We start from the raw sequence: 27208 nt of genomic DNA, 5'->3' as shown, positions 1-27208 counted from the left end.
GTCCTCAAACTATCAAGAATTAATGTATCCAGAAACATATACCAAGACGCAAAACAACATATTTTCCATGCTCTGTCTGTAACACCAAAGCAAACTTCCTTTATCACATCATTTAAAGCATCAAATTCCAGTACTAATCTAATCCATCATGTAAAGCATACAAGTGCCTCCCTAAATTTGTCCATTGGATATATATATATATATATATATATATATGTCACTTTTTATTTTTTGATAGAGATATAAATGTTGAGAAAATTAGAGTACACAACTCTAATATGATAGTTGTGCACAACTCTAATATCATAAAGCAAACAAAATTTCTAAGTTAGTTTGCTTTATGATAGTTGTTTTTTGAAGGGGTCCTTAGATCCTATCTCAAAAAGTTTGGCTTTTATTAGGTTTAACTCTGGTTTTTGCACTTCTTTATCTCTACCCACTAACTTTTATACACTCGTAAAAAATCACCCTTGCGCGACGAAACTCAAAACTTCGTCCTCAAATCCTTGCGCGATAAAATTTTGTGCGACGAATAGTTTTTCGTCGCGCAAAGTCTTCTTTACGAAGACTTTGCGCGACGAATTGTCTTTCGTCGCACAAAGTGACTTTGAGTGACAAAACAATAAACATCGTCGCGCAAAGTCCTTATAAAAATAAATAAAATAAAATAAATATTTTTTAAAACCTTTGCATGGCGTAATCCAAACATTTCGTCGCCTAAACCAATTTATTTTTATTTTTTATTTTGTATGCATAACACTTAAGAAATTAAACGGTATATATATTTTTATTAAGTAGCTTTAAATTTATTATTTTAGATCGGATTGGATTTTTGTTAGAAAAATATATTATTGTTGTTCGGATTGGGTTTTTGTTAGAAAATATATTTTTTAAATTGACGATCAAATTAGTTCATTGTATTCATATAGGGTCAAAGAGTGTAGCTGTAAAAAATCATCAAATCGGAGTTAAAATAACCGTTAAATCGTGATTTTTCATTTATAATCGTCGAAAAGTTTTGTTCCATTACTTGATCTCTGAATTTTTATTTTTTTTCCTATTTTTGGCGTATATGATCTCGAAGTATAAACAAACAAGTTTGATGGTTGGATCGTTGAAACTAGTTTCGTAGAATGCGTATGCCATCAAAACAATATATTCACTAATGGTATCGTATTCCCCCATTCACGCCTCTGTTATATGTTCTAATGGAATTTCCTTTCGTAGGCTCAAAAAGTGGTCATTCTTCGGATCTTTGTTGATTGGCCAGCCGATATGGGATAACCTATTTGAAACAAAGAGATTTGTGTAACGGCTTGGTGTACCGAACTTGGCTTATAAATTTTCGTATTATACTGCATCTGCATCTTCATAAAGAGCAAGAACGGCATCCGCCACCAAACAAGTAAGGATTCCTCGCCTGTGCAGCTCCGGCTTTGGCTTCTTGATTGGCTATTGCCAGAGAAGACATATATGTTATACCAACAGACGGAGCAGACATGGCAAGATACAACATATTAAAGAATGAGCCAAAACCGAACAAGCAAGGCCAAAGCCAAATGCTGACCTAAGAAGGGACGCTTGCGGGAGACTTTCGAGTTTCCCGACAGGTCGATGTACAACCAAAAGGTGAATGCTTTACCAAACTTGTGTATAACTCCTTCTTGTGTATTGATTTCCGCTTATTACATGCTTGGTTTCCTAAATTCTTTCTCCACAGCTACTGGATCTAGCAGCAGTCTCAACTAGAGCAGTTATAACCAACAAGTGGAGTTAATGCTATATCTCATCCTTTCCTTAGTAGGGTTTATCCCTAAACAAAATACCGATTCAAGCCCCTTTACTAGGTTGGGTGAGTCTCACGATTCTCGATTTCGAAATATCTTAATTAAGAGATGAGAGAACACCGACTGAACTTCTAGAGCTCTTTTTCGAATAAGAAAGCTTGCTTATATTCATACTCTAATGCTCTAATGCGAATGAGGAATGCAAGATATTAGAGTAGTTTCCGAAAAAAGAGTCCTTTACTGGACCGGTCCCCGGGGATGAAGTCAACTTGCTACTGATTGAGCATGAAGACAGTCCGCTTTGAACATGAATGAGACATGCTATTAGAGAAGGGATAAATTGTTGTTTGTTCAAGCTACCACTGAAGCCGCTAACGCTAGCCTTGGCTCGGCTCTCTGTGTGGCGTCAGTCTCTTCGCCATCTCCATCCATGGGCATCTGATAGACTGTCATCTCTTCCTTGTTCCGGTAGTTTTTTAAGCTTTAAGTAGGTGTTAAATTTTGGTGATTAGTTATTTAACTGAACCGAGGGAAGCTTCTTTTGCTTTTGTGGGAGGCCTATTTCGTTCTTTCAGGCAAGGGTTTCATTTTGTCACTTCTCTGAAGGGTTTCGTAGTTTTTATTTGCTGTTGTTGGTGAGGTGGTTGGTGCCCTCCGAGGTATGACCTCTACGGGCGGCTTCTCCTTGATGGAGAGATGGCTTGCTTTATGGGCTTGGGTATGGAGAGGCGATAGAAGCAGTGAGTTGACCTGACCCTAAGAGGATAAAGGAGTGTAGCGGTAAAAAATCATCAAAATCGGAGTTAAAATAACCATTAAATCATGATTTTTCATTTATAACCGTTGAAAAGTTTTGTTCCGTTACTTGATCTCTGAACGTTTATTGGTTGGATCATTGAAACTAGTTTCGTAGAATGCGTATGCCATCAAAACAATATATTCACTAACAATTAAGAGTTTATTTATACTTTTGTTAAATATAACATAAGATTTTGTGGTATCCACTAGTGTAAATATTTTAAATTGATGATCGAATTAGTTCATTATATTCATATAGGATCAAGGAGTGTAGATGTAAAAAATCATCAAAATCGGAGTTAAAATAACCGTTAAATCGTGATTTTTCATTTATAACCGTTGAAATTTTTTGTCCCGTTACTAGGTCTCTGAATGTTTATTTTTTGCGATTTTTGGGGTATACGATCTTGAAGTATATACAAACAAGTCTGATGGTTGGATTGTTGAATGGTGTGTGTATATATATATTTATTTACTTATTAAGTAGCTTTAAATTTATTTATTTTGTACGTATAACAATTAAGAAATTGAATAGTATATACATTTATCAAGTAGCTTTAACCTTATTTATATTTTAAATCCAATAATTTTATTTTTTATTATTCATAGAAATTATTTTTATAAATATCGTGCTACGAACTAATTTTTCGTCTCTCAAAAGTTTGCGCGATTAAATCACACGCAAAACTCTAAAAATTTGGGTACCAAAAATGGTACGCTGGATTTAAAATAAATAACAATTTTAGACTTTGCGACCAATATTTTGTGCCGCTCAAAACTTTGCGCAACCAATATATATTTTTCAATCACGCAAAAATTTGGGCGGTACCAAAATTGGGATGCGGAATTCTTTTATATAATTTTTTAGACTTTGCGACCAATATGTATTTTTCGTCACAAAAATTTCAAAATTTAGGGTACCAAAAATAGAAGCGGGATTTTTATTTTTATTTTTACTTTGCGTGACCAATATATTTCGTCGCGCAAAACTTTGCTCAACCAATACTCCAATATTTTTCGTCGCACAACACTTTGTGTGACCAACAATATTGTTCGTCGCACAAAGTGATACGGTTTTTAAAATGAAAATAACTTATCCACCATTTTCTCAATGTCTTTCTCTACTCTTACCTTTCCTCTCTCTTTCCCTCTCCCCAAATCCCACCATTTCTCTCACACTCACTCCTCTCACTTAATCTCTCATCATCTCTCTCTTCACTATCTCTCACTCTCACTCACTCTCTCATATCTCTTTTCACTATCTCTCACTCTCACACTCACTTCTCTCTCTCATTCTTACTCACTCTCAATCTTGCCAAAAGGTATATTCTCTCCAAATTTTAAATTTTTTTCATTAATATGTGTTTTTGGAGTTAGTTTTGAGTTAGTGGTTGAGTAAAGGGGAAGGATTGGAGTTTGGGTTGGATTTGTGGTATAACAATTTTAGGGGAGATTATCCCTTTTTTCCTTTTTCTTTTTTGTTATTTGACCCTTTTTTTTTTGGTGTGTGTGTAAGGAATCATCGAGACTTTGACGGCTAAAGTTGAGGATTAGGAAGCTATCAAAACATATCCTCCGCCACTACCACCACAATATGCTTGTATTAGGATTTTATTATTGTACTTTGTTAATTTATGTGTACATTTTGAATATTATATATATTTATTGGATAATTTGATCACTATTTTTCATATGTAATTTTATTTTGAATATGTCAATTTAAATTAAAGTAATTAAAAAATCATACAATTAAATTAAATTTAAAAAGTAAAAATTTGAAAAAATTAATATAATTAAATTAATATCAATTTAAATTAAAGTAACGAAAAAAGCATACAATTAAATTAAATTTAAAAAGTAAAAATTAGAAATAATTAAATTAATTAAATTAATATTAAAGAAATAATAAAACAAAAAGTCAAAAACCAAAATATTTCGTCGCACAAATATTTGCGTGACATTAGTATTCGTCGCGCAAAACTCTAAAAATTTGGGCAGATACAAAAAATGGGATGCGGGAAATTTATTTTTAAAAATTTTTAAAATTTTTTTCACACGCAAAACTTTGTGCAACCAATTTTTTCGTCGCAAAACTTTGCGCGACCAATATTTTTCGTCGCTTAAAGTCACTTTGCGCGACAAATATTTTCATCGCTCAAAGTAAACTGCGCAACCAATATTTTTCGTCGCAAAGTCACTTTGCGTACAAATATGTTTTAAATGCGTGCAAAGTCGCTGCGACCAATGAAAAACTTCGTCACACAAAGTCTTTCTTCACGATCTTTGCGCGACGGATTCTGTGCGATGAAGTTTCTGTCGCGCTGAATTTGTGATACTACAATGTATTTTGCGGGCCGAAATTCTCTTTGTCGTGCAAAGTGTAATATGTGGTAGTGATATCTCATTTTTATTACCCATTTTACCCTTTTAAAATAAATAGGGCAATAAACTAAAAATTCTGATTTAATGCATGTTTTACTCATAAGAGAACTAAAACCTAAAAATTCTATACTCTAACACAAAAAATGAAAACTAAAAACTAAAATTGAAATGGTTTCAAGCAATTGCATGTCAGGCGCTATTTGTTTAATACGCGGTCATTTTGGTCATTTTCCCATTCAAAATATTGAAATTACGAACTACATACCATGAAATATAAGAAACTAAAAGCTTCAAGAAAATGGAAATGCGTTACAAACATAGCAATGAAGATGTGGAAGCATTATCTCAGACGAATGACTCTGAAGTGGAAAAAATAAGAACAAAAAAGGAAGTGAGGTAAATTTGCACCTGCTATGTTCAAACGACAAAGTTGGTTTCCCTTTGGTCGATTACAAGAGAAGCTCAATGCAGCTTACTTGGTTCCTCTGGTAGATGGAAATATAATTTTTCCATTAAATCCTTGGAATCTATACAAAATTGAAACACAATTAATCGGCATTGAATTGCAGCTAATTTCTTAAACAAATCACGTTAAAAATGTAATAAAGGGTATCATAGGAATTTAAAAAATATAACATTTAACACATTGAGCTTGATTAGGAAACTTGATGAGTTGGATCCTAGTTATAGGGTTTTTCTTATAAAAATCGGGTTTTATTTATAGACAAATAAAACAATGGGTTGTAGGTAAGAAAATATTAATTTGAAGGGATAGAGTCAAATTTACTAAATTAATAAAGCATAAATTGGAAAGGGAAAAGATCCAGAGGATGCATTGTAGGATTGCTCATGCCAATAATTTGCACCCTCTTGATATTGAAAACCTACTGTGTATTATTATCTTCAATCCTGAATGATGCACCTAAAACCCAAGTGTCCTAGGCCAACCATTGCTCTCATACCACTTGTTGCAGTACACATTCACCCGTTTTCAAAGAAAGAAATTCTACCAATTGATATTGTCTCAAATTTAATCACATAGGTCTATTATGGTTAACCATATGTACTTTATGGGCCATCCAGAGGTACCTTTTCCAACGTGCAACAATTGTATTTGATTCACAATTATGTCTGATATACATCACATCATGCCACTTGCCTCAAATGAATTTAATTGAGTGAGGCAATGGGAAGTAATTAAGCTCTATATTGGTGGTGGAGTGTTACTTCTGGAACCTTCATCATTCGTCCATACAGAGGAACAATTCCCTTCCTTCTATAAAATGGAGAAGCCAGTTGCTATTGTTACCATAAGAGCCGGCTCCGACTTTCTTTAATTTCAGTCCTAATGGGGTTTCATCTCCCACTCATCTTTGCTCTTCTCAGTGTAAGCTCTGCAATTTGATTAACTTTCCCATTATCTCTCACTGTACTCTATATAAAGGAATAAGTGTCGTCCATTAATTAATTACACTTTGTGAGATTTGATTGTAATTAGAGTTCGAATTAATGTTGCAGCTAGCAACGGTGGCACTGGCAAACCATGCTGCTCAACCGGCACCTTAACTTTACTGGAACTCCGTCCTGCCAAACACACAGATGCCAAGAGCTATCAGTGAACTTCTGCATCCTGGTTCGTGTTGAATAAATACAGTATGTTACTGGAGTACGTATGGCAACATGTTCACAAATGTGTCACTCACTCTTCAATCGGCTGATCATGTATTTTCCATTATGACGTTGATACTCCACATACGAAGAAAAGAGCACAAATGTCATGAATGCTGTTGGGAATGGAAAGTCAATTGACCACAAGGGAAAACCTGAAAATACTATACTACCACAGCTAGCACGACGCCCATTTTCTTACTAGAGTGATGTGGGGATCTCTCACGTATCATGGCTTAACCCATATGCCACAATTAAAAGACGTGGGATGATCAAACTTCCCTCCCACTAGAGAAGTGCAGAGCAAGGGAGACACTCTCATATGATCCCATTACCATGAAGTGGAGGACGGGATGCGCGAAGCTAGGGAAGTGGGGCTAAACCCAAGAACTCGAAGCGCTATAAAAATCAGGCTAGACCTCCAGCAAAGGTATGAGAAATTCAATTGAACACTAAGAGTACGCTGCACAAACACTGACTTGAGAGTCGGAGTGACTTTTGTAGGTACTCACCCCATTTCCATCGTTTGACCTCAGAAACGTAATCTAGAGTTCTCTTTCAACCAAGGAAGCGTGCAGACTTCAGTCAAGAACTTGTGGAGGTATTTCTTCTTGAAAGAAATCCTGCTCCAACAGTTGGCGTCGTCTGTGGGAATCTCGCAAATTAATAATAAATATGACTGAACCTGCACAGGGGACTCTAAACACCTCCATCCCAGGGAATGCAATGCCCACTCCTCGACAAGCGCAAGGTCTAACGCTCAGGATGGGGAACCAAGCCTTGCTATTATCCAGTTGAGGGAAATCATGAAAGAATTGCGTGAAACAAGAAAGGTAGCAAAGAAAGCTCTAGAGAAGGCGCAGAACACTACTTGTCGTGAGGGTTCAAAAGAGGGCAAGAGGAAGCAGAGACATGAGGTCTCTGAGGGAGACTCCTCCAGCAGCACGCACTCGAGCGTCCATGACAAGGCCACGGTAGGAGATCAAGAAAAAGATCTCGACCTACAGAAAATGGCGAAAAAGTCGAAGGACACTGATTTGCATGATCAGATCGAGAAGATTGTTAGAGGGTACAAGCCACAAACGCCTGCAGAACTAGCTATGGAGGCGGCGAAAGGAATTTGCAAGTCGCCATTCACAGAGGACATCCTGAAAGCCAATTAAGTTCACGCAACCTAAATTTAAGCTGTTCAAGGGCACGACTGATCCCATTGAAAATATCTATCACTTCTAACAACAAATGGTGCTCAAAGGAGATGAAGAAGCCCTGCTGTGTAAGTTGTTCCCCTCAAGTTTGTCAGGATTGGCCCTGATTTGGTTTAGACAGCTGAAACCAAGGTCTATTAGAGGTTTCACCCAACTCTGTGAAATGTTCATATCTCAATAGATTTGCAATCAAACGAGGAGAAAGGACGTCATGATCCTATTCAGCACGAAGCAAAGTGTCGAAGAAAGCCTTAAAAACTATTTGAGGCGTTTTACAGAGGAAATGTCTACTCTTGAGGAGTGTTATTCTCATCTGCTTTGCTTTGGCGTTTCGTGAGGTCATACCTGGGACAGAAATGCACAGATCTTTAGTGAAGACTCCACCAGTGGATATGAGGGAAGTGATGGCAGGCGGACGAAATCATCGACTGAAGAATAGGAACTCGCCCATCAAAACGCGCCACTTCCACCATTGCAATCCCAAAGCCTGCACCGGAGCAAAAGGTGGAGACGAAATACTCCTTGAGACAATATTTTAGCAATGGATCTAAGTAAAGCCGACCCTTCACCAGACTGACGGTGAATTTGGCCAAACTTTTTCACAAGAATAAGGGCAAAGGAATATTTCAAACACCACATGCGATCTACGAATCCCCAGAGAAGCGAGACAGAAACAAGATGTGCGCCCATCATAACAACTTTGGGCACACTATCGATGAGTGCCGAAGTCTCAGGTATCAAGTGGAGGCAATGCTGAGAAAGGGAATGTTATCCCAATACAGCGTTGAACTTGAGAACATAGCAATTGAAGAAGGTGGGTCGAAAACAATGACCGGAAATATCGCAAATGAAGAATTGCTAGAGATCAACATCATCCATGGTCGACCGAATCTCGTGGAAGGAAAAGAGGATCGACCTCGGTCTGAAAAAAATGAGTTGAAAAGGTGAGACACATAAACGGGATCGCATCTGCGTCCGAGTCTACCAAAGCCCTGGAAAAGGTTAGAGTTATCTCATTTACGTAGAAAGACATGGAAGGAATTGAGTTCCCTCACAACGACGCATTAGTGGTGACCCTCCGCGTTGCCAATTTGATAGTAAGAAGAGTAATGATTGACGGGGGAAGTAGTGTAGACGTGTTATTCTGGAGCACCTTCAAAAGAATGAAGTTGGATGAAAAAGAGATTCACAAACCCAACAACGATCTACGTGTTCGAAGGGACGAAAGCACAACCGATCGGAGATGTGACTCTGCTGGTTATTACCGCAGGTAAGACCTTATTCGTTACTTTCGTAATTGTGGATGCACCGAGCGCGTATAATGCTATAATAGGAAGGAATTGGATTCATCTAATGGATGGTGAAGCATCGACACGTTGCCAAGTGATGAGGTGCCTATCCAAAGATGGGAGAACCACAGTTGATATTAGGGGGGATCAAGTGGAGGCCAAAAGATGCTACAACATAGCAACTAGCCTTAAGGCTGCGACTTCGCAGCAGGGCGAGGATTTATAGCAATTAACGGAGGAACCCACCAGAGTAAGAGAAGGAGCATAACTCAGAGTTTTCGACTGTTGAGCCACTCAAGGAGGAGCTTCTGGATCCTTCTTATCATGATAAAAAAGTGTTGGTGGGCTCCCTCCTACTTGAAGATGAGGTAAAACAACTAATGAAGTTATTAAGAGAGAATATGGACGTGTTCGCGTGGTCACCTACAGACATGCCGGGGATTGACCTGGAGATCTCGTGTCATTGGCTGAACATTGACTGAACCACCCCCTGTACCAGTGAGAAGCAGAGGAGGTTCGCACCTTAGCAGAACCAAATTATTAGCGATGAAGTGGATCGATTGCTCGAGGCAGGATTCATTCGAGAAGTATGGTGTCCGACTTGGGTCTCAAATGTGGTGATAGTAAGTAAAAAGGATGGGAGATGGTGTGTGTGCTTAGACTACATCAACCTAAATAAGGCTTGTCCGAAAGATTGTTATTCGATACCAAAGATCGATTAAATGGTAGATGCTACTGCTGGGTATGAACTTCTCTCATTCCTAACACTTATTTGGGAATCAAATCCCAATGGCAATTGAGGACCAGGAAAAGATGGCCTTCATCACCGAGTGAGGCTTGTATTGTTACACAGTGATGCCATTCCGGCTGAACTTTTCGCATATCTCTCGGTTCATAGCTTGAAACCTCGTTATTTGCGCATTGCCAACCATCTGCAAGAAATAAAAAGTGGGCATTACACAGGCAACTATGATAGGGCATGGCAATTGGATGACACCGGCACAAATCCCAAACATATCGCATTCAAGCACTGTGATTGGTAGCCCCACATCTATTCATCAGTCATGGTTATGAAGTCGTTCTCACCCAGAAGCTAGCAGGAGTGGGGCACGAGGACATGCCGAGGTTGGGACGGAGTACTCGAAGCAGATACATTGGGTGAACCTAAACCCAAAACGACCTGTGAAGCATGGCGGAACTTCTTCTCGACTGGAGGCTCGGGCTCTTTTCCTGGTCTTCTTTCCTCGCGGCCCGGGATCGACAATAAGTGTGGCGCTAACATATCCGACCGATCGGACTCGGACTGAATGCGCAGATCCTCGAGCTGCTGTGCTTAGCTAACTCAACCTCTTTTTCTTGAAAGCTGGCCTGGATAAGAGACGTTGAATCCTCGGTACAACAAAGCTCAACATCGACGGAACAAATGTCCTTGAACAAGTCAATTTCGTGCAAGTTTGAATCAGCCAAAATGAATGGGAGGTAAGTCGTCGTATGACGAGTAGTGGAGAGACGAATAAGAGTCGCAGGGTCGACGAAGCATGTGATATCCCGCCCCTGACCAGCCAAGTTCTCCTCCAACCAAGAGATCCGATCCTCAAGAATGAGATACCTTTTGTCCGAAGGAAGTACTGCCAAAAGAAGAGGTTAGTTAGACTCGCAAAAACACAATAAACTATATTTCAAAGACATAAATATGTATACCAGGTTTTAGGCCAAATGCCGACGGGATAGGCATGTTAGACATCTCAGGTGTAGCCCACTCCCCAGTAATTAAGAGAGGTTGGTTTTTCCAGTACTTGGTGGAAGTGGGTTTACAAGTAAATACCTTTTTACCAGGCCCAGACGTAAAAAAGAAATAGTGACTTTTCCCCCCTAACACAAGCCAAGTCGTAGAGGTACTTGAAATCCTTAAAGCTAAGGGACACACCCCACTTCAAACTGACGACTAGAAACCCAGATATGAAAAGGTAAAAAGTCGGGTTTAGTTGCATGGGGTGAAGACCCAAGAAGAACAGGAGCATATGAAAGAAGGGATGAAGTGGAAACCTAACATGCTTTAAGTGGGTCGGCGAGAGAATTAAATAACCCGAGGGATACTGGCACCAGTGTACATATTTGACCCTAAAGGAAGAGGATCGATCCCCACGTTGTTGGGAATGCATCCTTTAGTGTAAGCCTTAAGTATCTCGTAACTCGGTGGGACACCATCGGACTTGGGCCAAGTCTCGTGGCTCGACATGAAAATAGCAAAGATGAAAATAGTACTTACTAGGTGGTGGCAAGAACAAAAGCCCTTCGTCGGAGTTCTCAAATGCACAGAAGCAAAGTATAAATGGTTTTACGAATGGATGTATCCCTATCGACAGACCTTTTATAGCAGGAGACGAAGATTGGGAAAATAATTCATAGAAGTCACAGGAAGAAGTTTTTCAAAAGCAAAGATAAGGTTCGTTGTGCTCGGCTCAAATATTTGCCTTAGGCTTTGGCAACAAAGCCTGGCCTGATATGACCAGTCGAAATTATTTCTACCCAACGCATGAGCTTCTCTGACAAAAAGCCGTACACACTTCGACAAAAGACAAAGAAGAGCAATGGATGTAAGCAATAAGTGGTGCAAGGTAGTAAGTACACCTACGGAGCTAGGCTTGTTCACCTATCACGCAAAGACTAGATTGTGGACCGCTTGGGAGTTGGTGAAAACAAAAACAAACAAAAAAAGGGTCGTGAACACCTTGGATTGATTGAGAGACCAAAGGCGCACGGCTCCGGATGACTAAGGGTATTGGGGCCCGCATGGACAGCTCAAGCGCAAGGGAAAAGGAAAAGGAAAAAGGGAAAGAAAAAAAAAAGGTTGTGAACACCTTGAATCGGTTGAGAGACCAAAGGTGCACGGCTCCGAAAGGACAACTAAGGGGTATTGGGGCCCGCATGGACAGCTCAAAGCGCAAGGGAATAGGAAAAAAGAAAAAGAAAAAAAAAGGTCATGAACACCTTGGATCGGTTGAGAAACTAAAGGCGCACGGGTCCGGAAGGACAACTAAGGGGTATTGGGGCCCGCGTGTATGGCTCAAGTACAAGAAAAAAAAAAGGTCGTGAACACCTTGGATCGGTTTAGAAACCAAAGGCGCATGGGTCCGGAAGGACAACTAAGGGGTATTGGAATCCATTTGGGATTGGCCAGCAAAGAGAAAGCAGGGAGCATGGGGCCCACCGAATTGCAAAAGCTCAAAATCAAGCGCACCCAAACTGGGCTTGGGATCGGCTAGCAAAGAGAGACCAAGAGGCATGGGACCCACCGGATTGGCAAAAGCTCAAAACCAAATGCACCCAAACTGGGGTTAGGATCGGCTAGTAAAAAGAAACCAAAAGGCATGGGACCCACCGGATTTGTAAAATCTTAAAACCAAGCGCACCCCAACAGTGGTTAGGATCAGCTAGCAAAGAGAAACCAAGAGGCATGGGACCCATCGGATTGGCCAAAGCTCAAAACCAAGCGCACCCCAACTGGGGTTGGGATCGACTAGCAAAGAGAAACCAAGAGGCATGGGGCCCACCAGATTGGCAAAGCTTAAAACCAGGCGCACCCCAATCCATTTAGGATCGGCTAGGAAAGAGAAAGCAAGGAGCATGGGGCCCACCGGATTGGCAAAATATCAAAACCAAGCGCACCCCAAATGGGGTTGGGATTGCCTAGTAAAGAGAAAGCAAGGATCATGGGGCCCACCAAATCGGAAAGCTTAAAGCTGCGCACTTCAACTGGGGTCGTTAGCAAAGAGGAAAATACGCATGGGCCCACCGGATCGGCAGAGGTGCAGAAATCCAAAATAAAGAAAAGGGTCCACTTGCGCATGGGGTTGGCTGTCTGCACTTGGATACTTCACATAGGGATAACAGTCCACAGTTGAAACTTGAAAAGTTAGCAACATGCATGCAAATTCATGTTTGGATATTTCACATGCAAGGTGTGAAAGCAACGTGCATGGGTTGGTGATAGGCTAATAGGAATCATATTTTTGTGTTTGACCAGCAAGCCTAAGAAAGAAAACGTATGGCTTATTCGGGCTCAGCCACAAGCCCATCATGATGACATGCGCTCAATCCGAAGAAATCATGTTCCAAAGTCCCACTTAGATCATTTTTTTCCCTCTCCACCCGTGAAACATGTAGAGAGGAAAAAAGGGGGACACTGTGGGGAACAAATCTCATGTATCATGGCTTAACCCATATGCCACAACTAAAAGACGTGAAATGATCGAACTTCCCTCCCACTAGAGAAGTGTGGAGCAAGGGAGACACGCTCATCTAATCCCATTACCATGAAGTGGAGGACGGGATGCGCAAAGCTTGGGAAACGGGGCTAAACCTAAGAACTCGAAGTGCTATAAAAACTCGGCTAGACCTCCAGCAAAGGTACGAGAAATTCAATTGAACACTAAGAGTACGCTGCGCAAACACTGACTTGAGCGTCAGAGTGACTTTGCAGGTACTTATCCCATTTCCACCGCTTGACCTCGAACGTAGTCCGAGTTCTCTTTCAACCAAGGAAGCGTGCGGACTTCAGTCAAGAACCTGTGAAGGTGTTTCTTCTTGAAAGAAATCCTACTGCAACAAGTGATGATCATCCCATTGACAATCAACTCCATTATAAAAATGTAGCTATTTTCTTCTTGGAGAAGGACATGCGCCCTGGCACAACAATGAGCTTCCAATTCCCTAGAAATTCAAACACGGCTACTTTCCTGCCATAAGAAAGAGCTCAATCGATCCCCTTCTCCTCTAACAAACTACCATAAATTTTCAACCATTTTTCAGGGAAGCCAACATCTGTGGAAGCCAAAACAATTAAGCAAACAATCGAAGAATGTGAGGCTCCAGGCATTAAGGGAGAGGAAATATATTGCGCCACATCTTTAGAATCAATGGTTGATTTTAGCACTTCGAAGCTTAGGACAAGAAATGTTCAAGCAATCTCGACGGAGGTATTGGAAAAAGGAGCCACCATGTCCATGCACAAGTATACAACAATGACGAGACTGAAGAAGCTGGTAGGTGACAAAGTCGTTGTGTGTCATAAGCAGAAGTATCCATATGCTGTGTTCTACTGCTATGTATTAAAACCAACAACATCTTATGTTCTCTCCCTGAAAGGCGATGGCGGGGTGAAGGTTAAAGCAGTAGCCATCTGCCATCTAGACACATCATAATGGAACCCAAAGCATTTGGCCTTCCAAATCCTCAAATTTAAGCCCGGAACAATTCCCATATGCCATTTCCTCCCCACTGATCATATTGTCTGGGTTCCGAACTAAAAATCTGCATGATCATCACTTAGCACTGTACGTATAATAAGCTTGCACTCCTGTATAATTATCTGCCTACTCTACTTATTTCTGCCTCTTCTTGTGGTGTAAGATATATGATGAGATAAAGTTTTTGGCATTAGTGGTCGGGTTGCCTAAAAAACACAGATTACAGAAACTGCTTGAAATTTACCCGATCATGTTTTCTCTTGTAACTATATAAACTTCAACTTGTACTCGTAAAGCATGTTGTTGCGGTTCTACTTAATTTCATTCTCCCTAATGTTCGAGTGTTGAATTGTTACATTGGAATAGGCTTAATGTATCTAGAAACATACCAAGATGCAAAACAACATATTTTCCATGCTCTGTTTGTAACGCCAAAGAAAACTTCTTTTATCACAAAAGGAACAAATTCCAGTACTAATCTAATCCATCTTGTAAAGCATACAATCTACAAGTGCCTCCCTAAATTTGTCCATTGGATATATATGTCACTTTTTGGTAATTTGGTATAGTAGTACAACGTAGTATTGAAATAGTAGTGCGGCTATACCAACTATACCAGTTTGCCCCTGCATTTAACAGATTAGTTAACAAAATTGACTGTAGAACCATTTGTTCTAACGAAACTGAAGTTGAAGGACCATGGGAACGATTTGAAAATTGGGGGACTCAAATGCAAATTGGGTCTAAATTCAGGGACCAATAAAATGATTAACCCATAGATTTTGGATCCAGTTCCATATCCCAAAGAGAAAACAACAAGTTTGCAAGCAAGTTTGTCCATACTAACACTACGTACAGTATGGGCAGTGTGCTAGACACATCTCACTTTCTCAACCTATCCTATACTTGTCATTAAGCTCTATATTCGTGGGTGGAGTGTTACTTCTGGAACCGTAATCATTCGTCCATACAGGACTCTAGAACTCTCACACTTCTCACAAGGACTTCTTAACTCTATAGCTTATTGCATATAGCAAATGCAAACACAATAAGAAATTCTACAACAGAAGCAAGATCAATCTCACTATGCCTTCTAAACAAACAAACAAACAAAACAAGCATGTTAATTGCTTTAATCACTCTACTAACATCAACACAGCACACTTAGTTTACTAACAGATGATACAGAAAGGAAAAAAAAAGGGCCAAGAGGGAGAAAATGGTGAACTAAGGAGAGACTAATAGTTCTGGTCCTTAGAAGGCATAACAGAAATAATAGAGCACACTGCTTGAATGCAAGTCAGTATTAGGAGCAAGACAACTGCAATGACAGAAATAGTTGTCTAAGGTGTATTGAAATAATGTTGCCTCAAATTTGCCTTCAATTAGTTCCAAGGCTCTCTGCAGTAGCTATTGAGGGGCTCAGAAAGAGTAGCAAAGTAGAAGCTTTCACGATCCACAGCAAAGTAGATAAGTGTTGGACATCAAGAGTACTTACATATAGGTTTAATAGGTAAGTTTTGAATATTTCTGTATTTAGCTTTAATTATTGAAAATCAACCAATTATCATATTAAAGATTTGTCCATATTCGACGTACATTCTCTCATTTTTCTCTCATTGAAGTAAATACAAAACTACGCACATAGTGGAAAAGTGGGTCACGATTGGGGTGGGTTTGGTCTGGGTTGGTTCAGTTTTGGGCTCAACCCGAACACCGAACCGTAGGTCTCGGTTTGTCTATTTTGGAAACTGAAACCAAACCATAATTGATGAAAACCAACCACTTCGATTACCTTCTGATCTTCCAACCAGAAGAAAACTCAAAACTTTAACCATACCAAGTGCAATAGAATTACACCAGGCTGGAGTCAAGTTTATGATGGTTAAAGATAAAAACTTATTTGACATACAATTTGAGAATGGAATCCTCAAAATCCCACACCTGCAAATACGGGGTTCAACAGAAATTTTCTTCCGCAATCTTATTGCCTATGAGCAGTGTGAGCTTCATGATCATTACATCAACGACTATGTCTTCGTCATGGACTACCTGGTCGACAGTGCCAGGGATGTGGAATTGCTTGTGAAGAGTGGAATTCTTGAATCTATGCTACCGGACAGCGAGGCTGCAGAGGAATTTATTAATTCTCTTGACTTGGGGCCTATTTTAGGCAAGCTTGAAACAAGACTATTTCAGTTCACCATGGGCTGGCCTGTCTATTATTGTAGCCGCTATACTAGTTGTGCTCACATTTATTCAAACAGTGTGCTCCGTAATGGTGCTGTAGGTTCTTTATTTCCTCAATTTCATGTTTAGTGGTTGCAGATTTGTTGCTCATGCCTACTCTGATGCTTAAGTTAGCTAAGAGGGGTAACTTTAGTAGAGTAATAGTAAAAGGTAGAAAAGTAGTTACCCTTTTTACTAGGGTATTGTGCTTTTTTTTATAGGGAAATGAAAGTGGGAGGTTGGTGTAGATTTCCATCTGAGACTTTGTACAAGTTGTTGCGGTGGTGACACGTGTCATGGAGATTAGGTTTAGCAGTTTGTGAGCTTTAGCAGTCGGAAGTTTCAGCAGGTGCTTGGCACCTTAGAAGAGTGTCTTCCTTCGGCATGAGAGAAGGCATGTCTGCCTTTGGTGCTAGTCGCTTTGAGGCTGGATATGCTCGGTTGATTATGGTGTAAATAGTAGTCCCCCAAGTTCGCGGTCAAGAAGTGACTTCTAGGTTGGGAACTTGTTAGATTTTTGTGTAATCATGACTGAGCATTCCAGGTTCAGCGGGAGCCGTAGGGCATTCCCTAGTCCCCCAAGTTGGCAAGCTAGAAGTTGTGTCAACGCTTGGTAGCTGTGTGAGCCTCTGGGATTTTCGGTAGCTGGGTACCTTGAAAGAAAGTAGACTTGGGTCTTGAAGCTTTAGGCAAGAATGGTTGTGGGCCTCCGTGGGTATGACCCGGGTCCTTCGTTTGGTAACCAAAGGGATAGATGTAGGGAATATGGACTTGGGTCCACAAATTTGTGGCAAAAGAAGACCCAAAAAGGCCCTTAGAACCTCTTGTTTTGGCAAATTTTTTTTTTTTGAATGGCCATTTGGCCTAGGCTGTTAATTCCTTCGGCAAGATTATTTTAGCTGGGCCTAGAGCAGAGCTGTTGTTGGAAGGCCTTGGAATTTTAAGAGAAAAAGCAAGGCTTTTTGTTGGCCAAGGTTGGGCCTCAAGATTTAGGCAACAAGGCTCTAGTAGGCTTCGGCAAGGGAGAACCACGTGAACCTCAATAAAAAAAATTTAAATATTGGAGGCCTGGCTGGGATTCACGTGTCCTAGCACAAGTGGGGGTTGGGCTCTTAGTAGATAGGGTTTTGTAAATTGAGAAGGGTATAAATGATGCCGCCCCCCTCTTGCCGCTTTGGTTACCGAAGTTTTGCAAAGACCAAAGCTTCGGTCACCGGGTTTCGAGAGAATTTCCGAGGCCACCATTCTTACGGGAGGTGGTGCTGGTCTCTCTTGGTTTAGGTATGGCGGGAGTTGGGCTGTGTCAGCAAACGGAGGTGCCAAATGGCAAGAGACATCCTTACGGTAGGTATTGTGTTTGAGCCGGGCTGCCAAGGGGTTGGGTTGGCGGTAGGGCTGTTCGGCAGGGTGCCGGAGCTAGGAGCTTGGCAAGGTGTTTGTGCCTAATAAATCACGGTCATAAACTGAGTGAAGGGACTTCCTCTCGGCCCTAGCACCTACTCATGAACTGAACGGCCACGCTTTCGCTAGGCATTTCGCCTTCCGAAAACAAAAGAAAAGTCGCAAAGGCGAATCCCCGGCCTCGCGACCGCGGTATTATAGGCCGAAGCCGAAGGCCATAAAGGACACGGCCGAAGATATTGTGGTCAAATTGCCACGTGGCCTCAAGATCCCACGCTCCATTTAATGAAGTAATGCCTCTGACTATTGCACCAAACCCACTAGTCGCAAGAAGCATTTAATGCACGAGGGAAGAAGGGAAGTGACTGAAGTCAGGATTTGGTGATGGAAATCAAAATGGTTAGGCCCAAACATTCTCTCATAAGTATTCTTACAACTTGAGGTCAGATCACCAACCACCAGACCAGGGCATTAAATACGTTCCCACGGCCAAGGGGCGAACCCACGATCGGGCGGTGCCGAGATTGACCGGGATTTATGGGGGTCACACCACCATGCTTCACGATCCCAAATGCCGATTTGACCATCCACTTGCCCCGATCAGGCTCCACCACGCAGATCTTTTTAGCCTCGATTGTCCCTCTAGGACTCCCCCTCAAGACTACATTCAAGGGGTTCAAACATCAAACCAAAAGCCTCCCACGGAGCAAATTATATTTTCCTGTAATGCCCTTTCAATACCTTTATTTTTTTCCTATGAGTAGTGGTAGATTGTAAGGAAAATCCATCATCAATATATCATACGACCCTTGATTTTCAAGGCGCTGGAGCACCATCTCTGTTATCATCTCATTCACCCCATATATCATAGGACCGTCGCTCTCTGAGCAATAAGCCTGAGCACCGCCTAAAACCCGCCACCAACGCCACCACTAAACGGCCTTGTAGCTCAGGCCGTGAACCCGACGGCCGAGATCAGTTCCTTTCTCGGCCACAATCGTTTGATTATGAGTCGAACTTAAAACAGGTGCATCATTTAACCATTTTCTAGCCAAACCTCATCACCATCTTGACTCACGATAGACCGTGCTAGCACGCCACGCGCACAACCGCACTGCATCCAAAAGAAGGATGTCATGTGTTAATGCACATCCTCGCCCGAGCACTGTGTGAGATTTGCGCAGCCAACACTTTTGGCACGCCCGTGGGATTCTTGTCAAAACTCATGGTGGAAACTAGGGCACAGGCAAAGCTCAAAAACAAAACAATCGAAATGACTTCCGAGGCTCCCGAGTCCACCTCACCAATCACTGCACCGAGACGAACAAGCGGTCGAATCTCAGCCATTGCTTCCAATAACGACGGATCGTGCGGCCGAGTCCATGGAAAAGAAAGCAGTAGTGAAGGGTCTAATGGCTAAGCAGGCCTACAGGATAAAGACATCCTTTATAGCCGCAATGGACAGATTCTCCTCAGAGCTACGGACACTCCTTCAGGAGAGGCATTTTTGCGAGCCAACAAAAGGTCACCTTGAACTTGGTAAGGCTACGAGGCATTTTTGCGAGCTCTCATTTTTTTGTTTAACGGGACTTGCCGTTCGGCAAGTTCCATTTGAATTTCCTTCCCTTTGTTTTGTTTTGTGTTTTATTTATTTATTTTTTTGGCTTCCAAAGAAACTGTGGAGGTTTGGCAGGTTGGGTTTGGAGTGGCTTTCGTGAGCCCTTGTTTTTCTTGAGTTGTCGGCAGACTATTTCGCAAGGCTAGCCGATACCTCAAAGTGATGTTGGTTCCTTCGTAATCTGATCCGGTGTGAGTTAGGCCTTCGGCAAGGTTTATGGATTAAAGCACCTGTCCCGAAGAGCTAGGTCCTTGGGGCTTTGCTTTGGCTAGGTTGAGGACTTGGTGCTGGTTCAGAATTAGGCTTAGGCAACTTTCCACCCAGCACCGTGGGTTTGGGTTCCTTGTCACTCACCGGTTTGTGAGCATAACTTCAGCAACCTTGCGGCTAGGCTTGCAATTTGTTGGCATGGGTTTTTTGTGGGGAGGGCCTAGACCTCCAAAGTGGAGCTGGGCTCGTTGGTTGGAGCTGGGGTGAGCTTTGTGTGTTTAGCTCAAGTGGGCACCTAGACCAAGGATCTTAGGTAACTGGTCTTGGGCTGTGGTGTTTTGAGCTAGGCCCTTGGGTTTAGCGCAGACTTGGCTGGGCCTTTGTTAGGGTGCTTAATTTTTCAAGCCTCCATTTTCCATGCGTATGGGCCTTGCCGTTCGGCAAGGTCCCCAACCTTTTCTTTTTTTTTTTTTTTTTTTGGAAATCTAAAATTTGAATTTCAAATTGATGCAAGTACAAGGAATTTGAGAGGGAAGATGAAAGGGTGCTAGGGTTTCTGGTGTACCCTTGGTGCTAGGGTTTAGCTAGCTTTATAAATAGGAGCTTGGGGTTAATAAGGTTTCACACTTGGAGAATTTTGAGAGAAAATTCCAGAAAGTGAGAAGGCGAGATGAAAATTCCGGTGAAATACCTCGTGGTGGTGCTGTGGCCAAGGTGATTTCCGGCGACTCTCTGTGGTGATGTAAACAAGGTTTGCCCTCATTTCCTTTGAACTTTTGAATTGAAATTCAACTTTTGGTATGAACATGTTGAAGATTAGGATGAACACCTTGAATATGAGTATGAACATGATGAACACCCTGAACCTTGAGATGAACTTGTTGACCATATGCCTTTAGGTCAAAAAGCATATAGGTGTGTCCAATTTTGTGTTTTTGTGTTTGGATCCTCCTTGCATATGCATTAGTTCATTTTTCTTATTTCTGCATGTTGTAGATGTCTGAGAGTGAAGAGGCCAGTGAGTATGTTTATTCTGAAGATGAGAGTTCCCAGACAGAGGGTTTGGTAGAAGGGCTTATAGAAGCTAGGATGGTAGTTCATGAGGGTGAGATGGCTGGGCCATCAGTAGAGTCTGGGTCCGAGGCATATAGGGAGATGCAGAAGAAGTATAAACTGTTAGAGGCCAGTGTTGATCGGGTTCTAGCTTTGGCACATACACCGGAGGTGGGCTTGAGCAATCAGACATCACCATCAGGGTCTGTGGGTATAGCCGTGGCTTCAGGCTTTAGAGGTGGACATCCGGTTGGTGTCCCGTTGGCGGCGGAATACGCTTAAGCAAAGTTGGTTGAGCTTCAACAGATTATAGTGTGCCACCCTATGTGGGCCTGATGTTACCCAGTGCAGCGAATGTAGTGAGATATCCTCCGGAGGGTTTAGTTATGATGTTCACGGATATGTACCACCCTATGTGGGCCTCAGACTACCATTTCATCCTTGGGTACAGATGATGTTGGCCAAGTTGGGGTATGCGCCGGGGCAATACAATCCCAACTTTTGGCTGCTCTGCATGGAGTTTATATTGCTTGGTGGTTGGTTGGGTTGGGGGAGCCAACATTTGAGCAGTATATGTACCTGTATTTGATCTCCAAGCAACAGGGAACCTTTGGCTGGGTACAAGCCAATTGCCGGAAGGCAAAGGAGAGAGGTTATTTTATTGGGCATAAGCCAAGTACGCAGAAGTCTGGGCGGAACAGATGGTGCTTAGCCTATGGTGATTGGGAGTGTCCTCCAGGGAAGACCGTCTCCAGACACATTCCTACTCACTTCCAGTCTATAGGTCCTTAGCCCCATCCTTTAAGACTAGTTGTTTTGTAGTGTTTTTACTTGTGCTCTGACTCTTGGGTCTTCATTTTTTGCTTGTGCAAGTATAAATGGCTGAGTTGAATCTAACTTTTGGTGCAGGTTTCGTGAAGTGGGGATCAATTTCCAAGGAGCGAGAAGATGAGGTTGAGAGAGTGAGGTCACTCATATCGGAGACTCCAGCATGAGCGCAAAAACCTAGTCACCCGTAAGAACTCAGTATGAGTCCGGACTCTTACAAGGGAGTAAGTACTGGGTCACTGTTGTTGTTTGTCTTATGATTCTTTTTGTAGTTGAGACTAACTTAGCTTTTGATGTGCAAAGTGATAAGTATTATAAGGGGAAGCACGAAGGTGGCCATGGATCTTGATGATCCCGAGATGCGTAAACGACGAGAGAGTCTCGCCAAGAGGGTGGAGAAGGGAGGTGCTCAGAGGCTGCCGGGAGGTGTCCTGCAGATGATGAAGGCCTGGTTTCCGATGTGCTAGGAAAGAAGAGAGCGCCGAGAAAGCTCACCGCGTGATGGGTACAGGCCGAGGCTTCCTTCCTTTGACCCAGCGCCGCCAATCACCGACACTTATCACACTTCCGGGTGAAGGTCCGCATCGCAGAAGTGATGGCCAAAAGTATCCCCGCCGAATGACCTTGTGTGCCAAAGGTGAGCGAGTGCCCGAGTGGTTGCCACAGATGCCCTCATGAATATCCCTTAGGCATAGGTACCTTCCTCTGGGGTTAGGCACCGAAGGTAGGGGAGGCTGAAGCCATGCTTGTATATGGCGCCATTGATGATCAAGTATCGAGCGGAACGATAGCGAACACGCCGCGCTTCAGCAGGATCGCAGGTAGTGTCCGGTTCTCGCAAGAATCTGGGTGATAGGGTCCATCCATGTAGGATCTGTGATCGATGCGACAGATGAGTGGTGCCCGTGTGCCGGGCTGGTCCAAGAACTTGATGTGGATGTTACGACCTATGCCCTGCTCCATCGCCGAGGCTAGCCTTGCTAATGCATCGGCATGACTGCTGAGCATGGCACCGGCCTATGAGATAAGCATTGAAAGTTGTAAGCAGGTGACAGGTATGTTGGAGGTAGGCTGCATGGAGACGCCCTGGTCGTGAAGTCCTGCTGACTTGGTGGACAATAAGCCGCGAGTCGCTGAATATTTGATTTGCTTGGCGCCCATCTCCTTGGCTAGTCGAAGGCCGCTAAGAGTGCTTCGTATTCGCCTCATTGTTGGAGGCGTGGAATTTGAAGCGGATGGCGACTCAAGGACAACCTTGTCCGGGAGCGAGAACGAGGCCAGCTCCACATCCTTGGGCATTAGAAGATCCATCCACATATAAGGTCCATAATGGCTGAGTTAAGTCTAGGGAGCCGTTGCTGGTGACGTGGACCTGTTTCGAGGTAGGAGTAGGCTTGATTGCAATCGAGAACCGCCGAGTATGGGGTTCGGTGAATTCAGATATGAAATCCGCCACGGTTTGGCCCTTTGTGGCTTGGCAGGGTTTGTAGTGGATATCAAACTCACCAAGTTCAATGGCCCACTTAACTAACCTCCCAGAAGTCTCTGGCTTCTGCAACACTTGCGGAGCGGTTGGTTGGTTAAGACATGGATGGTGTGAGCTTGAAAGTATGGTCGAGGCGTCTAGCCGAGACTACCAGGCGAAAGCAAGTTTCTCAATGTCACTGAGCCTCCGCATCTTGCAATCCTTTGCTCACATAGTGCACCGGATGCTCAGACCTTCTTGTAGTCGAATGAGCACCGAGCCAACTGTGGCCGAGACAGAAGGTAGATGGTGAGGACGTCCCTGCACTCGGGGTTGACAATAAAGGGCTCGGCTTATGTACGCTTGAGCTCGCCAATGCCTAGTCACATTCGGCAGTCCAGTAATGCTGCATTTGCTCCTTAAGTGCATTGAAGAATGGGGAGGAACGATCAGTCGCCTTAGAGATAAATTTGGTTAGGGCTGCGACACGCTGTAAGGCTCTTAATGTCCTTGACCGTCTTGGGTATAGTCATGTCCAAGATAGCCTGGATCTTCTCTGGGTTGGCCTCAATACCTCTTTGGCTGATCATGAAGCCAAGGAATTTGCCAGAGGCCACCCCAAATGCATACTTGGTGGGGTTGAGCCGCATCCTATACTGCTTCAAAATGGTGAACATGGCAGAGAGGTTGGGAATGTGCTGGTCAGCAGACGACTCTTGACCAAAGCATGTCATCAACATAAACTTCTATGATGTTGCCAATTAGTGGAGTGAAGATGCTGTTCACTAGACGCTGATACGTAGCCTCGACGTTCTTGAGGTTGAAGGGCATGACTTTGTAGCAGTAAAGGCCACGGTTAGTGATGAAAGATGTATGAGCTTGGTCCCCAGGGTGCATGAAGATCTGGTTGTACCCTGAGTAAGCATCCATGAAGCCGAGGAGGGCGTGGCTGTGGCGCCAACTAACTGGTCAATGCGGGGTAGGGAGAAACTATCCTTTGGGCAGGCCCGGTTGAGATTTGTGTAGTCTACGCACATGCACCAGCCCTTCCTTGGTTTACGTACCATTACCACATTGGCTAGCCAGGTTGGATAATCCACCTTCTTGACGAATCCAATGGTGCTCAAATTATCCACCTCCGCCTTCATGGCCTCATACCATTCCGGGTCATAAGCACGACGCTTCTGCCGAACGGGTCGGACGGCAGGATTAATGCTGAGCCTATGGGAGATGACGTTAGGTGATATGCCCGGCATATCGTTGTAAGACCAAGCAAAGACCTCAGAGTTGAGGTGGAGGAAGGCAACAAGATCAGAGTGAAGCTCTTGTGAGAGGGAGGTGCCGATCTTGACCTATCGATCTAGGATGTCCTGATAGAGAGTGACCAGTTCGAGCTCCTCCACAGGTTTGGCTTGTTGGGTGGAAGATTCCTCCCTAGGGTCTTCTGGGGGCTCAATGCTAGCTCGAGGTGGGTGGGGCCCGGGTTACCGCTAGGCCTCACCCCTATGTTGGCGATTGGTAGACTTCACGCCAAGCATAGCAGCTTCGAGCGCCAAGTTGGTCCTCACAAGATCGTGCCCGTGCCATGGGGCATAGGAAATTTCAACAATAACATATGTGTGGAAATGAAAACCTTCATCCGGGCTATAGGCGCCCAGTGATGACGTTGTACTGTGGGGCAATCAATAATGAGGAAGGGAGTGGTGACCGTCGTCACTGGGTGCTGCTCCAATAGAGATAGGAGATGAATGCTCCTAATAGGCTGGACCACATTGCCAGAAAAGCTCACTAGGAGTGTGACGCTCCGAGCAAATGAGACGGACCGAGGTCGCAAAGGCATCAGCAAACATCACACCGACCGAGCCGCCAATGTCTACCAAGATGCGCCCAACGTCCAAAATTAGATATGTTGGCGCGGATAATGATTGGGTAATCATGAGGAGGATAACGCCACACTCCTCCTCCTCGCAGAAGGTAATGGGACCCACCTTTTTTGTGTCTCGCAAGTGTCCCCGCCGCTGTCAAGACCTGTGCGCATAGGTGGAGCGGACATAATGTTTGATGGAGTTGTTGGAGGTTCCAGCCATGGTAGGGCCACCACTGATGGTTGAGATCATGTTGATCTATCGTTGGTGAAGGTTAGGTGGGGGTGGGAGGTTTTTCACGTATTTATCCAGCTTCCCCTCACGAATAAGTCCCTCAATGATGTTGCGAAAGGCAACATAAGATTCGTATCGTGGCCACCAAACCGATGACAATGGCTGTAAGACACTGTGTTAGGTATAGGCTTGCCGCCTAGTTTCCGGTGGAGGTCGAGTATGATAGGTGCCTCGTGCACCGTGACATTCTCATAGGTAGTGTTTAAGGTGGTGAAGACCTCAACCTCGGGTTTGGGTAAGAATAGGAGTGGGGCCCGGCCACTTATCCCGGGGTTGCTTCCACTAGACCGGTGGTGGTAGCCGTGTCGCCCCGCTTGTTATTGCCGAAGGTATGCTAGTAGCTATCCTTCCTCTTGGGTGCCGGGCACCCGGGTGCTTGGTGTAGGGCGTAATGTTGAGGTGGAGCCGGGATGGGTACCGGTGGAGGATCAGCAAAAGGATTACGTGTCGGGTAGCCGGGCAGGCTTGGAGTTAAGTACTCGGCCTTGGCGTGAACGGCCGCTTGCTTCATCACTGGCATATGTGTTCCAAGGGTTGCTGTGCACTAGGTACCAAAAGTTGACTCTGAGGCCACTCTTGAAAGCATCAAAGGCGGCACGATCATCGATTCAGGTAGCGGAGTATTCGTGGCTGAACTTGGCTGCATACTCCCGAAGGGCTCGCCCTCACCCCGCTAAGCATGTATAGGTCATCCACGGAGTAGGGCGATCACCGAAGGCCCGCTTGCATCACAAATGTGTTGATGGTGCAGGGTTCAGCTCAGAAACCAATTTAGGGCCGCGCCACCGAGAGTGGAAGGAAAGAGGAGGCACATGCCTTCGTCAGTGAGGCCCTTGCACCCCAGGCAGACTGGAAAGAATGTATGTGGGTGAGAGGATCCTCCGTGCTAGTGTAGAAGGCGATGCGGAGTGACTGGATGTCCTTTTCCCGGTGATAATTAAGGATGTGTTCGGTAAAGGGCCCAGGTCGTGGCTTTGCCTATAGGGGTTAGTGGTTGCGCTGATGCTCTCTCTCCAAGCACTGGACTTTCTCAAAGAGAAGCCTCATTGCCGGGTCGGTATGAGGGAGAATCTCAGTGCTTTGGGGTCCGTGTGTGGGTGGCCATGGGCTCAATAAAGTTCTTCGAACGCCTCGGTGTGATAAGAATCGTACTATTCTAAGTAATTCTGCCCCCAGTTCTCCGAGTCCTCTATACCTTCTCCAGGGGGTAGTTGGGTAGGCTTTGGTGGGAAGCCTAGGTGTGTCACCTTTGGGTCTTGGAGATTAACGAGGATAAGAGGGGGTTCTGTCTGACGGTCTAGGATACGGTCCTCTGCAATCCCTCGTAGACCTTTGTTGGTTCATGGGGCTAGTTCCTTTGCGGGGAGATACGGAGCAGCAGTGACTTGATCGTCTCTGGATGGAGGGGGCCTTTACCCTTGCTAGGCCTAGGCTAGATTGGGACACTATGGTGGGAGTGCTCCGGCTGGTTTGGCTGGGTACGCCAGGTTCCCGTAAGGCTACGCTTGGGAGCCTTGGGCCTGATTCATCTCCCAGTTACGCTTCAGGTGCGGTAGTCATGCTCGAGCTCGACGTTCTTAGCATGAAGATGGTCATATTTCTCAGACATCTTGGTGACACTGGCGCGGAGGCTCTCCAGCTGCCTGAGATTGGTATCTCGAAGGTCTCTCTCGGGAGGTACCCCATGAGGGGTATGGTGCTTGAGTCCCGTGGCTATCCTCAATAGGCATAACTGAGTGTGGAGTGAAGAAGAGGCGACTGGGCCGGCTAGGAGAAAGAGCCAGCTGGGCTGGTAGAGAAAATGGGATTCAAGTATCGATTCCTACAGACAGCGCTAAACTGTTGATGCTCTTTTTCGGAGATGGTC

At 43.8% G+C, this 27208-nt stretch overlaps 1 protein-coding gene and 2 pseudogenes across 2 annotated transcripts in view; all 3 read left to right on the top strand.

Moving 5' to 3' along the window:
• Positions 1-6293: 6293 nt before the first annotated feature.
• The window catches only part of LOC103319971 (BURP domain-containing protein 6-like), a 76066-nt gene continuing 55151 nt past the window's right edge, over positions 6294-27208 (top strand). For both annotated transcript variants that reach the window (XR_016123856.1, XM_016792343.2), the window contains exon 1: positions 6294-6354. Coding sequence is in view for 1 of the 2 variants with exons in the window: in XM_016792343.2 (XP_016647829.2) it covers positions 6316-6354 (39 nt within the window). In the remaining variant the exon portion in view is untranslated. The remainder of the gene's footprint in view (positions 6355-27208) is intronic.
• On the top strand, positions 13789-14438 carry LOC148919557 (BURP domain protein RD22 pseudogene; annotated as a pseudogene).
• LOC148919556 (putative UPF0481 protein At3g02645) lies at positions 16146-16685 on the top strand (annotated as a pseudogene).

This window comes from Prunus mume, linkage group LG2 (assembly GCF_029339155.1).
Source record: "Prunus mume cultivar Tortuosa linkage group LG2, ASM2933915v1, whole genome shotgun sequence".
Classification (NCBI taxonomy): Eukaryota; Viridiplantae; Streptophyta; class Magnoliopsida; order Rosales; family Rosaceae; genus Prunus; species Prunus mume.
The sequence above is the reverse complement of the archived record's forward strand: the minus strand, read 5'-3'. Positions and strand labels throughout refer to the sequence as shown.